This window comes from Onychostruthus taczanowskii, unplaced genomic scaffold, assembly GCF_017590055.1.
Source record: "Onychostruthus taczanowskii isolate IOZ18803 unplaced genomic scaffold, ASM1759005v1 scaffold74, whole genome shotgun sequence".
In the NCBI taxonomy this organism is placed as follows: domain Eukaryota; kingdom Metazoa; phylum Chordata; class Aves; order Passeriformes; family Passeridae; genus Onychostruthus; species Onychostruthus taczanowskii.
Genome location: NW_024505229.1, coordinates 3982815 through 4000400, shown reverse-complemented (window position 1 = coordinate 4000400; position 17586 = coordinate 3982815). Strand labels below are relative to the sequence as shown.

The 17586-nt window shown below is 44.5% G+C and overlaps 1 protein-coding gene across 4 annotated transcripts; it reads right to left on the bottom strand.

Moving 5' to 3' along the window:
• Positions 1–12597: 12597 nt before the first annotated feature.
• Positions 12598–17492, bottom strand: UBE2T (ubiquitin conjugating enzyme E2 T). Of its 4 annotated transcripts, none has more exons than XM_041422672.1 (7): positions 17422–17492; positions 16321–16466; positions 15732–15801; positions 14964–15069; positions 14251–14349; positions 13796–13876; positions 12598–12896 (listed from the first exon to the last, which is right to left on the bottom strand). In XM_041422672.1, the coding sequence occupies exons 2-7, from the start codon at positions 16424–16426 to the stop codon at positions 12771–12773; spliced, it is 588 nt and encodes a 195-aa protein (XP_041278606.1). In that variant the 5' UTR covers positions 16427–16466; positions 17422–17492; the 3' UTR covers positions 12598–12770. The 4 variants fall into 4 exon arrangements, with proteins under 4 accessions (XP_041278606.1, XP_041278608.1, XP_041278607.1 ...); XM_041422674.1 differs by having other exon boundaries at positions 17356–17434; XM_041422673.1 differs by lacking the exon at positions 17422–17492 and adding an exon at positions 17293–17411.
• Positions 17493–17586: the final 94 nt, after the last annotated feature.

Below are 17586 nucleotides of genomic sequence, written 5' to 3'. Positions count from 1 at the left end.
TAAGCCACTTTTCAGCCTTTTGGTTTAAGATATTTCTTACTGAATGGGGAGTATATACTCGTAACTTTCCCCCAAATATTAATTTCCGCCTCTCCTGTACCATCAGTGATGCAGCAGCTACAGCTTGAACGCACAAGGGCCACCCCCTGCTAATGGGATCCAGCAAATTAAACAAGTATGCCACAGGTTTTCTAGATCCGCCCCAACTCTGGGGGAGGGCCCTGTGGGTTAGGACCGCATGGGCCACCCCATTGTCCCCATTCACAGATGGGTGAAAGGGCTTTTTTAGAGCAGGAAGGCTGAGGGTGGGGGCAGTTATCAATTTTTGTTTTAATTCTTCAAAGATGTTTTCATCCTCCTCTGTCCAGATTATCTCCTCTTCAACTAACTTTTCTTACAAAAACTTAATAGCCTGGGTGTATCCCTCAATCCATAATCAGCAATATCCTAGTAATCCTAAAATCTGCCTTATTTTTTCTTTGTTTTTGGTCTAGTCATTGAGACAATCCCTGTAACCCTTCCTGAATGTAACTGTCAGCTGCCTTTACTAATTATATGACCCAAATACTGGACCTCCTGCTCCACAAATTGGATTTATTTCTTTGACACCCTCAATCCCTGGGTTCCTAGAAAATTTAGAACGCCTTTTGTGGCTTCCTTAACTTCTCCTTCCTCAGTCCTGGAAAGTAACAAGTCATCTACATATTGTATGAGTTTAATTTCAGGGTAGAGGATCGCAGGATCTCCTCTACAGCCTGCCCAAACAAATTTGGGCATTCCATAAACCCATGGGGTAATCTCGTCCACGTCAGTTATTTTCTTCCTATGTTAGGGTCCTCCCACTCAAAAGCAAAAATATCCCTACTCTCCTCAGCCAAAGGACAAACCCAAAAAGCATCTTCAAGATCTGTTACACTGAACCATTGATGTGAAGGTGGTATCTTACTTTAGAGAGTGTATAGGTTAGGAACCATGGGATATCAGTCAATAGTCCTTTTATTCACTTCTCTCAGACCCTGTGCCAGTCTGTAGGTACCATCTGATTTCCTCATGGGTAGGATCAGGATAATGTGAGTAGACACACACCATTCCAGGGTTCCATCCTGATCAGAGTCAATAATGGGTTGTAACTCTCCTTGCCCTTCCAAGGAGATAGGATATTGACGAACTCAGATTGGGTGGCTTTCATCAGTTATTGTCATCATAATGGCATCATGTCTAGTTTTGCCTGACTCTCGGGTCCTGCCCATACAATTTGGTTTATTTTATTTTCATCATCTTCTTTTAATTTGAACAGTTTCACTACCATTTCACCTTCTTTTGGTAACACCCCAATTCCTAATTGTACTTGCAAATCCCTCCCAAGGAGATGACATCCTGCCCCCAGTACCAATATGTCTTCCATTCCTGTTTTATGACTCCCCTCAAAGGTTACCTGTTTGATAACAGGTGCCTGGAAGCCTTCTCCTTTTGCTCCTGTTAGCTGAAAATACTCTTGTCTCTTCTGACATCCTTTTTGAAATCTTCTGTACACATGTTCTCTCAGCTCCTGTGTCAACTAAAAACTCAAAAAACTTTTTCTCCAGGGGGACCTAAGTATAGGGTTATCAAGGGCTTACAATGGTATTTTGTCCCCAGAAGATAGAGCCCGTGACACCTCTAGTCCTGTATCTCATTTTGTGCTTTCCTATACACTTCTAAATCCCTTCTCCTGACAATCCCTCTTTAGATGTCCTTTTCCCTTTCAATAAAAACACATGAAGCCTTGATCTTGTTCTGTTGTTCCTGCTCCACCCTGCCTATCACTGTCCCTGAATATCCTTGGTTGACATCCCCCTCTATCCTGTTGAGGGGTCCCACTCCTAACAGATCGACTCCCTTCTCCTATTGCTGCCACCATAACCTTGGCTTTTGTCTTTGCCTTCTCCTCTTCTCTTCCAACATAAGCCTTCTGAGACTCTCCCAACATTTCATTCAATCCTCGTTCCTGCCATTCCTGAAGCTTTTTTAATTTCTTCGGATATCTGGCCAGGCATGCATGACAAAAGTAACCTTTAATAGTGTCTTGCCAGCTGTTGATTCCCAGGCGATGCCAGAGTACTGTCTCATACTCCTCCTGAGTCTTTCCTCTGTGGCGGTTTTGTCCTTCCACTGTCGTTCCATCAAAAGCTTTACTCATGTTTTGATTTCGTGGAGCAGCCTCCTTTATTCCTCTAATTATCAGTGTTCTATAATCTTCCATATTTCATCTCCCCTCCTCGTTGTTGTGGTTCCAGGGGGGATGTGGGATGGGCATCTTTTCTTCCCCATTCTGTGGCTCATTCTGGTGCTCTCTATCCCAGATTCCTATACCTGCTATCCTGATCATTTGCCTTTCCTCTGGGGTAAACAGTATGCCTAGGATAGACTGCATTTTGTCCCAAGTATAGGTGTTTGGTCCTAAAAACGATCCACTTGTTCCGAAAAACCAATAGGGTCATCTAACAATCCTTTAAATTCTTTCTTAAAAGCCTGCACCTCAAAAGAGTTGAGAGGTGCACTCACAAACCCCACCCTCCCCCTTGCACCCCACCCATCAGTACTTCTCTAAGGGGATATACCCCGATTTGGTGATTCTTGTTCTCATTCTCACACCTTAATTTTGCTTTACTTCTGGTATTTTGGCTAGGCCCATCTAGGGTTACCACCTTCTCTGGGGATGCTGGTGCTTCTGGGGATATTGGTGCACCTTGGGTAATAGGGTAGGCTGGTACTGCTGTAAGTGCCAGTGCATCTGGGGCCATGGGAAATGGTGGAGGTAAGTTATCTAGAGGATCCCATTCCTTTTTCTGTGACACTTTAAAGGTTTTGACCTCTAAGGGAAAAATCTCCTCTTTCCAGCAGGCCACATATTCACCTTCCTCCTGATTGTAGGGTTCTTTGGCATTCACATGTATTTGCAGGACTTGGCAAATACACCCCTCAAGTAACCCATACTGAGGCTAAAAGATATGACTGGGTTGTATTTCCTCTTTTGTCCACTCTATCATGCAGCACCGTATCATTTTTACCTTATCCTTCCCCCTCGTATCAGGCTGGTGGTCCCATTGGAATAGTTTTAGTCCCAGGGGGCTATCTGATGGTATATCCCTAAGTACCCTCCTACTTTCTTCTTTGGGCTTTTTTCTGTTCTCTCCCTGTCCCATATTGTTAGTTCAGGACTACCTTCTGCTTCCTCTCCTGCCTCTGCCCTGTTGTCTAGCAATTAGATTTCCCCCTTGGGATCCTCCTCCGCCACCACTGCCCCCTTACCTGGTAAACAAGCCCCCTCTTCAGGGCTCCCCCAGGGCAGCACTCCTCCCTTTTTGTCTTGTCGTATCTCCTCTGCCTCACGACCTTGATCACTATCGTGCTTCCTCTTCCCATCCTGCGCACTTCCACGGCTCCCGTGCCCACCGCGCATCCCACACTTTCCCGCTGTCGTAGCCACCACCTTGCCTCCTGCGCCTTCCCCCCACTGAGGTTTCCCTGCTCCCTCTCTTCTGCCTCTGGCCTCCTGGGGTCTCCCTGCCTTTGTCCCTAGAGTCCCACCACCCGGGGCTTCTCCACCTCCCTTTTACCTAGCACCAGAGACTCCTGCCACCCCAGCTATCCACCCAACCGTGCAATGTCCCCTTTCTCCGATGGGCTCTGGTACAGGTCACGTGTGAGGCCACTCGAGCTGTGGCTCCTACACCCAGATTAGGGGCACTGGCCAAACCTCTCCTATCCGCTCATGTCGGGTCTCCCTGCATGCAAAAAAAAATGACCACAGCAAAAAGGGGGAATTTTACCTTTGCTTAATGGGTTCTCCTCATTCCCAGTTATCCAGCTAGAGTCCAAGAGCTCACAAGAGGCCCAGGGTGGGCTACCGAAATCAGTGAGACCAGCCTCCCCACATAAGTGACACAGCCAGGGGTCCTCGGAATTGGTGGAAATATCCTGGACAAGTCCCCAAAATTATTATAAACGACTCAGACCCTGGGTAGGAATGAGTAAATAAAGTTTAATTAGAATCTGTTAAAGTTACAAAGCAAAGAGGGGACAGCACTAGAGCATAGTGACACTCTCTGCTCACCACAAGCTCAGCTCACAAAACCTTTTATACACTCAAGGTTGCATCAGCCACATTAATATTCATACGTGGTCCTTCCATGCCCTCCCAGCACTTCCCACAGTCCATGGCTTTGCCCATATATATATACTTGGCTCCTCCTAGGGTCCACGACCTCATTCTTACAAGTAGATTTGGCTCTTCCCAAGGGCTGTCAGTTAGCCCTCTGTGCCTTTTGCTGGTGGAGCCCCTCTTACATCTTGATTGCTGGTGAGCTGTTACCCTGCTGTGGGAAATGCAAGCACAGAGAGCTCTCAAAGCCTCGAACCTACAAGCTCGGAGATAGATGGATACAGTGTTTGACCTAAGCCCTTGGAGAAGGCTTGAAGGTTTAGAATAAAAAGTGAAACACACAGACTAAGAATAAAGATTTGTAGTTTAAGCAGAAAAATGCAAGTAGAAATATGCCTCATGTAAGTGAATAAATGTTAAGCAAGATAGTAGAAAATTTTAAAGTCTAGTAATGGAACTTGTTATAGAGTTAGTAAAAAGTAGAAGATAGAGCAGTAAGTTTCTCTAGAGTTATATGATTAGATAAGAAGAGACGCATTGCAGCAAAATAGTACAAAACATAGCAATTAATGATTGTTTTATGAAGATGCTAGTGAGCTTTGCGGAAGTAGCTGATTATATAAGAAATTATAAAAGACATTGTAACTAGAATTAAAACAGCTTCTGGTGTGATGGTGTTGGATGTAACAACCTTCTGGTCTCACCCTTCCATGAGACTGATTTTACAATAAACCATCTTTTAATCGCCTCATCGGTTGACCCCGTGTACTCTGTATCCCTGACAATTGTTGCCCACTGTGTGAGGAAGAAGACTTTTTGTCTCAGTTTGGGATCGCTCCAGAGGACAATTAAAAGGTGCTGAAAGGAAGCAGATTCTGTGGAATATGTACACCTGAGATGAGGGTGAGTCGAGCACTAATCAGCTGCTGAGAGGCAGCAGAATAATTGTGCTGGCTGAGCTCGACTTGGATCACTCGCGAAGAGAGCACAGGTGAACTCTGGGGAACAGGACAAGAGGTGTCCAAAGAACAGAGAGACATTTATACCCATTTAAAAACCTTCATAAGATCTAATTCCCTTGGCGTACCTAAGTCAGAACTTAAAGGCCTTTTAAGCTGGGTACAAAAAAATTTTGCAAATGCAGATCTTGAGTCTGCTTTTACTATGTCTCTTTGGGATGCTGTTGGAGTTAAACTCTGTGATGCGATCTCCCATTGAGATTTTACGGCTGCTAAGTTGCTGCCTGTGAAAAATGCCAATCACTTGTTTTTAAAATTTTAAAAGTTTAATGGTAATAAAGTGGTTATAAAAATAGTAATATAATTAGAGTAATAAAATTTGAACAATTGAGATTAAGACAATATGAAATAATAAAAACAGAGAGTTATGGATGTCCAGGTACCTTTTTCTGGGCAACAAAAGCCCGAAAAAGGGCACCCGTTAACAGAGGATTAACCCTTAAAAACAATCACCTGCTGCATATTCATACACCTCATACATGATGCATAAATTCCATTCTCAGTTCCAAGCATCAATAGACAAGAGCCTTTGCAAAGATGTCACTGGCTAGTTCTCCCTCAAGGGATGAAGAACTCACCTACTATTTGCCAATGGTTTGTAGTACGAGCCTTGTCTCCAGCTTGACAGAAGCATTCTCAAGCAATGATTTCACATTATATGGATGATTTCCTTATTGCAGCACCAACACAAAAGGAGATGGAAGTAGCTCATGACTGTGCAATCACAGAAGGTCAAAATGCTGGACTAGAAATTTCTACATCAAAGATAAAAGAATCTTCACCATTGAAGTATTTAGGATGGAAAACAACAGAACAGTCAATTAGGCCACAAAAAATACAACTTCAGACCAGTGTTAATACTTTGCAAGATTTATAGCAACTTTTAAGATAAATCAGTTGGATTAGACCGGTCTTATGTATTACTAATGATGAACTCGCACCACTTTTTCATTTGTTAAGAGGAGACTGTAACATTAAATCTCCTAGAATTTTTACACCTGAAGCTCAAAAAGCCCTTGAAAAAGTTACTGAAGCTCTTCAACAAAGACAAGCACACTGTTGTGTGATATCACAACCCTTTTTTCTTGCAGTATTAGGAGAAAAAATGCAATTGTATGGTCTCATATTTCAATGGGACACTTCTGAAACAGATCTTTTGCTGATAATAGAGTGGATTTTTTTGCCTTACAGGTCCCTAAAAAATTTTTACAACATTAGAAATGATGGCTCAGATCATAATCAGAGCCAGAGCAAGATTGCTAACTACAGCAGGCCAAGATTTTTTTGTGATTTACCTTCTTTGAAAAAAAAAATTTTTGATTGGCTTTCCAACATTCAGAAGACTTACAAATTGCATTGCTAGATTATTCAGGTGTTTGTTTAATTTGATTACGGATTCTGTTTATGTTGTTACTGTGGTTAGAAGAATAGAAGGATTGGTTTTAAAAGATGTTAATAATTATAACCTGTGTTGTTATCTCACCTGGCCTTACTAAATTTTATAACAGAGAACTAACAAATATTTTGTTTCCCATAATGGGGCACATTCTTCACTTCCAGGATTTTTAGCTGAAAGAAATGCAAGAGCAGATAAATTAACAATGGTTGTTGCAAATACTTCACCCAATATTTTTGAACAAGCAAAATTGATGCCTTTTTTCATCAAAATGCACAAGCACTTATGCGAATGTTTCATATTTCTAAAGATCAAGAAAAAGCTATTATAAATGCTTGCCCTCATTGTAAACTTGTGCAACCTCTCATGTCCAAAGGAACTGTCAACCCATGAAGGTTGTAAAGCTTGCAATTATGACAGACAGATATCACCAAATATCCATCTTTTGGGAAATGTAAAAACATTCGTGTGTCAGTGGAAACTTTTTCAGGTGCAGTTTTTGCCTCCTTACACACAAGAGAAACTGCCAATCATGCTTGTCAACATTTTTTGCGAGCATTTGCTTCCTTAGGTATACCTCAAGAAATACAACCAGACAATGGTCCTGCATATACAGCTCAAAACTGGCCACATTCTTAATGGATTGGGGCTTTTGCCACACTTTTGGTATTCCCTACTCTCCCATGGCTCATGTGAAAGAACACATCACACTTTGAAACATAACTTGGATAAACAAGAAGGGGGAATAACACAGGCAACACTACAGATGTGATTGAATAAACTTTTATGTCTTTAATTTTTTTGAACAGCTCTTTTGCAGAACCAGACCCACTAATTTTTTGGCATTTTTCTAATAGCACACAGGCAAAGTTGAAAGAAAATCCTTTCATTTTAATTAGAAACAGGACAAATTGAGGGTTCATTTCCTTTAATAACCTGGGGCAAAGGGTATGCTTGTGTTTTGACAGGTAGAGGACCTAAGTGGATTGCAGCAAAGAATGTAAAGCTGTATCACGTGCAAAAACACACTGACAACCCCACAAGCAGAGAAATAATCATGTAGATGTGAGCGGAACAGAGACTACATCTAGCAATGGAGAGTGCATGAGCAATGAGGAGCCAGGGAATCCCGTCTCATCTACACTGACCAAAGGACAGAAGAAAAAGAGGGGGAGACCAAAGAAACGGCTACAGGAAGATAGTGGGAACATAGCTATTATCCCATAGGGTGATGTAAAAACACAACTAGTAAGAAAACCACGAGGAAGGCCAAAAGGAAGCAAGAAAGTAGCTGTTTTAACTGGGGGAATGTGGAGCTAAATCAAATGTTACGCTTATGGCTTTTTATTTTGTTTGCTTTTAGTAGTGCAAACTTTAATTAACCCGAAACAAATGTTTGGGTGACTTTAGCTAATGCATCAGGCTTAGACACCATATGCTTAGCCACTACAACCCCAGAAAATCCATTTTCCACTTGCTTAGTAAGGCTGCCTGCAGACACATGGCAAATAAAGGAGAAAACTATTTGTGTTTTAAGAGGTAAAAGTGCTGGCAGCATGTGGGATTGGGATCACAACCCTGTAGATGCTTGGAATTATCGGTGTATCAAAGCAACCCCGAGGATGGGGAGAAATGATGCATCTGACTCCACTGATATCAGAAGGCTAATTACTTTATTACACTACATTATTCTATATTATATTACACTCTATTACATTACATCTAAACTGAATCTGCACAAGCACCCAACTCAACTCAACTGCCCAGAATCTCGTGACTGTCAGCCGACAGTCCTGACACACACACACACATGGATTCAATCAGTCAATGAATCAAAACACTCACCAGAATCCAATTACCAATTCCCTTCAGGTAAACAATCTTCCACAATGCATTCCACTTGTTCCAAAACACAGGAGCAGTAAATGAGATAAGAATTGTTTTTTCTTTCCCTGAGGTTCAGAGAATGTGAATCCCAGAAATATTATTGGAAAGCTGTGCCTTGCTTTTCTCTGTGAAGAGAAATGCAGCCACATGGCATTATTGGGCAGGAGAAGTTTCTTGAACATCCTTAGAGCCTCAGGAGATTGATCTCCTTGGCTCAGTAAAAATGGATTTTTTGTATTAAGTTCAGCTATACAGGGAAAGAGTCATGGTTGATTAAAGATCTTTCTCCCTGTCACCAAGTATATAAGAACTAGACTTCTTGGTGAATTTATACTTCTCCAGTACAAAGGTCTATTGACACACCGTTACAGCTGCTGCAAGGGATGTTTCTTACTGTGGAGATAGAGCCTGGCCTGCCATTCCATCACACATCATCGGTGACCCATGTGGCTTAGGGAGACTTACTTTGCTAACACTGAGTATGAAAATGATGATCACTGACAATTGACACAGAGGTAAGAGGTTTGTTCATCAATATGAATCAGATTGTAAAGATGATTTTGAACTTTGGAGTTTTGGAAAAAGGTTTTCAGCATCTGCACTTTTACCTCAACTTGCCCCTGCAGTAGTGTTAAAGCAAGTAGATCTAATAGGCTGTTGGCTAAGTAAACAAACCTGTAGGAATGTGACCCCTGTTGACGGAGTGACCAAATTATTCTTTGTCTACTATAAAAAGGCAAAAAGCCCAGAAGTTTCTCTCCTCAATTTGGTAAAAAAACGCCTCATAGGACCTTGGAACTTCACTTCAAACCTGAGGCTCCCAATTGGACAGAGCCGAAAAGGTCCTGCCTAGGTAAATCACTAGAAAAAGAAGATAACAAAGGAAATAATCGCTTTTGTGGAGTGTTATAGCAGGAGCAAGGACCTCTTGCCCCTGGCTCAGTTTTTCTCTGAAAGAGCTTTATTATTTTGCCTTTTATTAAAACTTTTTCTGTTTCCAACACTACCTCAGAAGCTGTCCTGCTAATTTTATGCCATTCGAGGTAGCTGAGCTATCTCGGGTGTGGTAGGTTCTCTGAGAGCTCATAAGACTTGGCTCAAGGAGAAACCTATCACAAACCAATGCTACTTCTCTTGCATTAAGTGGTTTGTTAGCAGTTGTCAAAGGTGTAAGACATGCAACTCTGCAAAACAGGGTAATTGATTTTTCTCTTATTGGCACATGGTCATGGATGCAAAGATTTTGATGGAATGTGTTGTATGAATCTGTCTGATCATTCAGAATCCATCCATAAAAGCATACAGCAATTGAATAACGGTGTATCCAAAATTAGGGTTGATGATAAAACTTGGTTAGATTATCTGTTTAAGAGATGGAGTTTCACACCTTGGCTGAAAAAACTTCTAAAAATAGACATATATATATATATTAATTGACATAGTAATTGTGCTAATAATGGCACATTTCTTGCTTCAATGTATGCAGCAGATGTTTAATAAAGCTGTTAAGGGAGTATTTGTGGTTTGACAGAAAGGGGGAGATGTGGGAAATGCAAGCACAGAGAGCTCCCAAAGCCTTGAACGTACAAGCTCGGAGATAGATGGATACAGTGTTTGACCTAAGACCTTGGAGAAGGCTTGAAGGTTTAGAACAAAAAAGTGAAGCAGACACAGAGTAAGAATAAAGATTTGTAGTTTTAGCAGAAAAATGTTTTATGCAAGTAGAAATATGTTTCATGTAAATGAATAAATATGTTAAGCAAGATAGTAGAAAATTTTAAAGTGTAGTAATAAAACTTATTATAGAGTTAGTAAAAAGTAGGAGATAGAGCAGTAAGTTTCTCTAGAATTATGTGATTGGATAAAAAGAGACGCATTGTGGCAAAATAGTATAAAACAGCAATTAATGATTGTTTTATGAAGATGCTAGTGAGCTTTGTGGAAGTAGCTGATTAGATAAGAAATGTATAAAAGACATTGTAACTAGAATTAAAACAGCTTCTGGTGTGAACAGAAAATGGTTCAAAACCAAATGGGAACAACAAAAGTACATGTCAAAAGAACTGTAAACCTTAACAGAACTTCTTCCCACCATACTTAATAATTCCTCCTCATTTGCATGAGCCAATTACTACACCTTAATTCATAACATCAATGAGCTTCATTGCTCCCCAGGCATTGGGAACCTCGCTGAGCCCTGTCTCTGCTCCAGAGATGGGCCTGACTCTTTTCTGGGAGCAGGGACAGAATGTGGGTTAAACTCCCAGCAGGGAACCTGCAGAGCAAGAGGCCGAGTGCCTGACTTGCTCCTACTGCAATCTGCTGCCAGCCCTAGTCTTCGGGTCTGTGGAAGCACCAAGAATAGTCCTCCTTAACCGAACCCTCTTGCTCTCTTCACCCTGCGCATCAGATCACTGACATCCTGCTCTCCCACATCCATCCTCCCAGATCCCTGGGAATCCTTTGGGCTCTTCCTCACCTGCTGTGAGCTGGTTCTTGTCACTGGCTACCTCTTGGAGTCACAACAGAGCCAAGACACCATCCAGGTTATTCTAAATGGTCCAGCTGGAACTGAACACTGCTCTGGAGAGCCAGAGTTGTAAGACTTGAGTTTAATGACTTAGCCCTTGAGATTACATGAAAAAGTAAGCCTTTCCTGGGAAAGGATTCCCACCAGCTGCTTCTGACCCGTCTGCTGCTCAGCTCCTGCTCTCAGTTGTTTGTGAAAACAGAAATTGAACTACTTGGCGCTGTTCCCATGTCTCTGAAAGTTGGAAACTGGAAGCTGAAATTCCAGTTTTCCTTTTGTTGTGGTTTGACACTGGCCAAACACCAGGCACAAAAGTTGTTTGCTTACTCTCTCCTGCTACTGTTGGGCAGAGGAGAGGGGGAAAAAAAGGAAGGGCCCATGAATTGAGATAAGGACTGGAAGGAAAAAAAAAAAAACCAAACTACTAAGGGCAAAACAGGTTCACATTTAAACGTATAAAGTATATTTATTATTAACAAAGTCAGAAGAGGAGAATGAGAAGTAAAATAAGCCTTTAAACCACATTTTTTCTCCCCCAGCCCCTCCCTCTTTCCCACCAACACTGTAGGGAGACAGGGTGTGGGGGTTTTGGTCAGTTTGTCACTTGAGATATTCTGTTTTACAGGGAGCAAAGATTTTTCTCTGCTATGCTGTGAGGTCCCTCCCACAGGCAGTCTTCCCAAAACTGCTGTGGTGACTTATCCATGGGTGGGGATTCTTTTAACTATAGGCTGCTCTAGTTTGGAAGCAAGAGCCCTCTCTCTCTATTCAAGTCTCCCACTGGATTAGAGCTTTCTCTGGCATCCACCTGCTCCAGCATGAGCCCTTTTCTCATGGACTGCAAGTGAATTTCTTCATCCCCTGTGGACTTCATACATTACAGGGGACCATGTTTCTCCATGGTCCTCACCATGGCTTACAGAGAAATCTTGGCTCTGACATTTGGAACACCTCCTCCCTCACTGACCTTGGTGCTGCCATGTTGTTTTCTCTCACATGTTCTCACTTCCTCCTCTTCTCCGACTAGAAGAAAAACTGCTGCTTGTAGGTACACTTGCCAAGAAGTTCCTCTAATTCTTGCAAGATCCTGCAGCGCAGAGGACTGATCTCATCTAGGTTCCACATCAGGTAATTGCTTGCCCTGTTTCCCTTGCTGGCCAGTTGGCCTGGCTGTCATTGTGTGGGCAGTGGCTGCCACGGCACTGGCAGCATTTAACACCTCTCCCCATGCAGGGCATTGGGAAGGGGAAAACGCTGCCCCTGCACTTCTGTCCACAGTGGTTAGCTAGGGGTGGCCAGGCAGGCAAGGCTCACCACAGGCCACACCAGCAAGGCAGTGCCTCCCCACCACTGGAGAAAAACTGCCCCTGTGTGCTGCTTTGACTTTCTTCTTAAATGCCATCACAGAGACGTTACCAGCCTCTCTAACTAGGCCAGCAGCATGCCCATCTTCAGAGCTATCAGAGGTTGGCTCTGTCAGAAATGGTGGAAGCTTCTAGCAGCTTCTCACAGAAGCTACTCCTGTGGCCTTCTCCTGCTACCAAAAAACATGCTGTGCCATATCAACTCACCTTTTTTTTTGATTCCAAAACCTCCATTCAACAAAATGGAAAAGCAGATATAAATTAAAAGCTTTATATTTTATTAATATAATGGAACTTTTCACAAAAAAAAAATAACATCCCAAAGAAACAGAAACCCAAAGCTGGTGCAGTCCCTAAAAGGCAGACTCTTTCCTTGTACATGTGTGAGGGGAAGGGGAGAGGGACAGCCCAAAGAGAAAAAAAAAACCCCTCAGGAATCTGAGCGGGATTTCTTCTCCTTCCTACTCATGTCAACCCCTTTTCTTTTCTGCATGGTTGAGTCACTGCTGGGGCTTGTTTCACTTTGAATGATTTTCTCTTCCAAAGGCTTGGAAGCCTGTGATAACCCAAGAAATAGAAGAGTTGTGAATAATTTAATTTTACAACCATTGGAATGCCCTGTGCTCCACCAAGGTCAGAGCCAACTGTACTCCGGCTCTTACGCACTGAGCCTTTGTTACTCTGCTCCCACTGCTGGGATTTTTAGGAAGGGAGATGACAGGAGAGCAAAATAATGGCTGAGCAGAGCAGTAGAACACACAGAGATGAGCCAGGTCGCTCCAGGGCTCTGTGATTTGTTGCAGGGATGGCTTCACTCTGTGCCCTCCTGACAACCACAGTTAACTTGGAAATGCATTCAGAGCTGGAGCAGTGAGCGTGGCTCCTGCAGGGAAGATATCCTGATCCCAGAAAGGGTGTTACCCAAATCGGGTACAAGGGAGGGAAGGCACCTAGGGAAGGGAGAAGGCCCAAAGGTAACTGATTTTTGGGCAGAGGCTTTGATTTGCTTAAGTGTGATTTTATTTTTGAGACTCATTGGTGAGGTGACAGAGAGGAAAGGAGGCAGGAAGAGAGGAAGGATGAACTCCATCAGGGAATAGGGAGACCAGTCAATGAATGGATGAGCAGGTAGAGAACAGGCACAGGTGGGAATCAGGCACAGGAGAACAGGGAACAGAGCTGAGGGAGAATAGGGCTACAGAATCCCTGGGAAGGGTTTATCTATCTGTCCCTCCTCCTCCTTGAGCAGCATGGCAGTTATTAGTGAATGAACACATTTAATTGGAAGGAGATAATGTAATGAGCTTAAAAAAAGAGAATGAAATTAATACAGATCCAAAACACAGAGCAGAAGGTGAGAAAGGAAAGAACAAAGCAACTGTGAAAGGGAAACTCAGACAAAAGGACTGTAGACCAAGAGGGAGCTACACCAAGTGAGCAGAGCATGGTCCTTACCCCCGGCTGCCCTGCGTATTTCTCGGTCCACTCCCTGGCATTGAGCAGGAACAGCTGCTTGTTGTACTTGTACTCCGAGGACTAAATGGGAAGAGCAAGACAAAGACAGATATTTGATTGAATACATGTCACATAGAAGCTGGGACCAAGCCTGGCTTTAGGACTCCTAAACCAGACTAAAACTGCAACAAGCATGAAGTATAAAAATCATTTAGCTTGCTTGAAGAACTTGTGCTGCCATTTGCACTGAAGATAATGGCTTGAAGACAAAATCTTGACCATCTCCCCTGGCCTCAGCTGCCTCAGGGAAGCCCAAGGATGCCCCAGCTGATCCAGGTCAGGCCACGCTCCGAGTGTGTCAACCCAGAGTGAGTGAAACAGAAGCTGAGCCAAAGTCTAGCCCCCAACTCCCTCCCCACCTATGTCCACGGCCAGGAGAGAGGGAGCTCACATACGATATTGGCCATGAGAGGATCGTCAGGGTTGGGCTCTGCCATCAGCAGCTGGATGGAGGTCAGCAGGGTGGAGATATTCAGGGAAGGCCTCCATGCACCCTGTAAGGAAACAGGATGAGAGCAGCAGCTTGTAGAAAGAAACCAGCACACGACAGCAGATCCCGACACCTCAGAACCTACAGCACTTCACAACCTGCCCACAGTTGCCTTGGGACTTCCAGCACCTAATGGCCATGGAACACACCGGACCCACTCTCAATACAAGGCTCCAAGGAAGCCCAACTGGACAACCAGGGCAGTGGTCATGGTTCCAAGGCTGCCAGAGCTTAAGCAGCATTTGGATAAAGCTCCAGGCACACAGTGGGACTTTGGGCTTGTCCTGTGCAAATCCAGCTCATGGCCCTGATGATCCTTCCAATTCAGGAGATTCCATAATTCTATGGGCTGTACCCTGCACATCTCTGCTGTGCTGAGGCAACTAATTTTCAGACCTAATGCCTTTTGACTCCAATCTTTAAAGCCTTGGAAACTTATATGGAACAAAAACCATCATGTTCTGGCTCTAAACAAAGAAGATGCCACTCAAAACTTCATTCCCTGCTCCCTGTAAATAAGTCAGGAGCAAACAGACATTCAATCAGGCTTTTACAAGAAGCAGATAAGAGTTCATTATTCTGCCCAGCTCACTTACCCGCACCCAAGCACTGTCTTACCTTTGGTGGTAACTTAAGAACATCCAGGCAAATCCTTCCAGCAGAGTCGATGTTGGGATGGTAGATGGGGGTCAGGAAGCGAATCTTTGGCGGCTCAAATGGGTACCTGGAGGGATAAGCATTAAGAAACAAAAGTTATGGTTATATCTATAGGACCAGTTGTTCTGTCACCCAAGCAATGCCATAATTTCCTCTTCCCAGCCTACATGACACCCTTCCCCACAAATCTTCAGAGGCAGTGCTCTGCCTTTGCTGTTTCCAGCTGTGTCTAACACCTCCCTGGATAGCCTTCCACAAGGGGAAGAACATAAGAAACTTTGTACTGATGAACAAACTCTTTCCAGAAAGCTTTGAGATAGTATGATTGAGGCAAAAGTCTTATCATTGCACTTTTAGGTTTTTAATCACACATCTTTGATGTTCAATGCAAAGTATCAGCAACTAGAAAAATTTCATTCCTTAAAAAGAGAGTCTCGATTCCTTGTTGAGAAGATAAAGACTCACATGTTAGTATTTACAGCAAATACCTTACATCACTCTACTCATATTTAAAGCAGGACTACACCAACTACTTAAACAGAGAATCAGCCTGGTTTACATTAGAAGGGACCTAAAAGCACATTTTGCTCCACCCCCTGCCATGGCAGGGACACTACACTATCCCAAGATGCTCCAAGCCCTGAACAACTGTGCCAGGGCCTCTCCACTCTCTCTCACAGGTGAGAACTCCTTCGTAATTAATCTACCTAGAGTCTATTGCCTGCTTACCTTTCAGGAACTATGATTTCCAGGTTGAATATTCCTTTCTCATATGGTGTGTCCACACCTCCTAAAATTTCTTTAGGAGCAAGATCAAAATACAAGAATTACATTCAAAATCATAATTACAGAATGGTTTGGGTTGGAAGGAACCTTCAAGATCACCTCATTGTCCAGCAGTCCCCACATACCTCCCACAGTTACAGAGCTGCTCAGGTGTCAGAATCACAGAATGTTAAAGGTTGGGAGGGACCTTAAAGACCACCCAGTTCCAGGAACCCCTTCCATTATCCCAGGTTGCTCCAAGCCTCATCTAACCTGGACACTCCCAGGGATGGGACAGCCACAGCTTCTCTGGGCAACCTGTGCCAGCGCCTCACTTCCCTCACAGAGAACCCAGAAATAAAAAATGTCATCTTATGTAAGACCAGTTCCAGCAATCAATACGAAGGGCAGACCAGCCAAGACACAGGCCAAGCTATGTTTAAAGGAAACTACAATCCCACATTTCCACATAGCCTGTAAATCCCAAAGCATGTACAGACCTAGCAGTAAACTGCAACCCAGCCCTGCCCTTGGGAACCCCCAGGGTACGTACGTGCCCGTAGATCATCCAGCTGCCCGTTCTGCCAGCAAGTGATGCCTGGAGGTGGCTCTGTAGCCAGGAGTGAGAGCTCCCTTCTGAGCCGTGAAGCTCTCTGCATGGTGCTGGAGCTCCGAGACCAAATTCTATTCCTGACAAACCTGTATTTTTAAAAATAGCCCTTTAAATTGAGATTTTTTTTCAGCTAAGGACCTAGGTTTTGAGCTGTTATCCTGATGTGATATCAGAGTCACAGAGAGGCTGAGCCAGTTCCTGGAGCTGCTCTTGCACCCAGCTGGAGGAGGGACATGAGACACTTTATAATCCATCCCATCCCCTCAGTCCCCAGCTGAGTCTAATAAACCCTAGGGATTAACAAACCTTAATAAACTGGGAGGCCATAGCCAGACTCCAAACCCCTTATGGGACTGCAACATCTGCCCTGGGACCACCTGTGTCCTTTCATGGTTAAGGCACCCACTGCCCTGCTGGGGCCATCCATCAGTGCCCCTTCCTACCCAAAGGCTCCATCTCCCCCTTCCTGTGCAGGGGGAGACCTGAAAGCTGCTTCAGGGATGGGCCACCCCCTGCCACAGCACTGCCCCGACATTCCCAAAGGAGGGCTCTGCCCCTCAGTCCCCAGGGACAGAGGCACACCTGTCAGTTCACCCGAGAGGAGCCTGGCTCGATAACCCAGCACAGCGCTAACCACTCACGCTGAGGATGGGGGACGGCCCCCGAGGCCTAACTGCCCCCTCCAGGGGTTATCTTTTCCCTCAGGCACCATTAGCACCCCACAGACTCCCTCGCACCGAGCACCCCTCAGTTTCACTACACCTCTAGCCTGACTATTCCCACCGAAGAAGCGTTTTACCCTCCTCCATCAGCCTAATTCAACACCCCTCAGCCTAATTACCCCCGCACACGGACAAGAGCTGCATCCCCTTCCCACTCCACAAGGATGGGAACGGCCACCCACAGCCTCACCCCTCCAAGATCCCCCACACAATCCCTTCGGAACAGCCTCCACCCTCTCTGCTTACTAATTACCGCCTCACTGTAACTAATTAACGCCCCTCCCATAATGACCAAGCCCCGGGCTCCCGCCGCACAGACCCGTGAGGCGGCGCGCGGCGTAGCCACACTTCCGCTATCGCCCGGCAGCGGGCGGGGTCCTGGCGGGCAGCCCCGCCCCCTGGGCCGCCGCTCGGGCGCTGATTGAGCCGTCCTGGTGGGCAGCCCCGCCCCTCTCTGGAATTGGGGCGCTGCCATTGAGTGAGC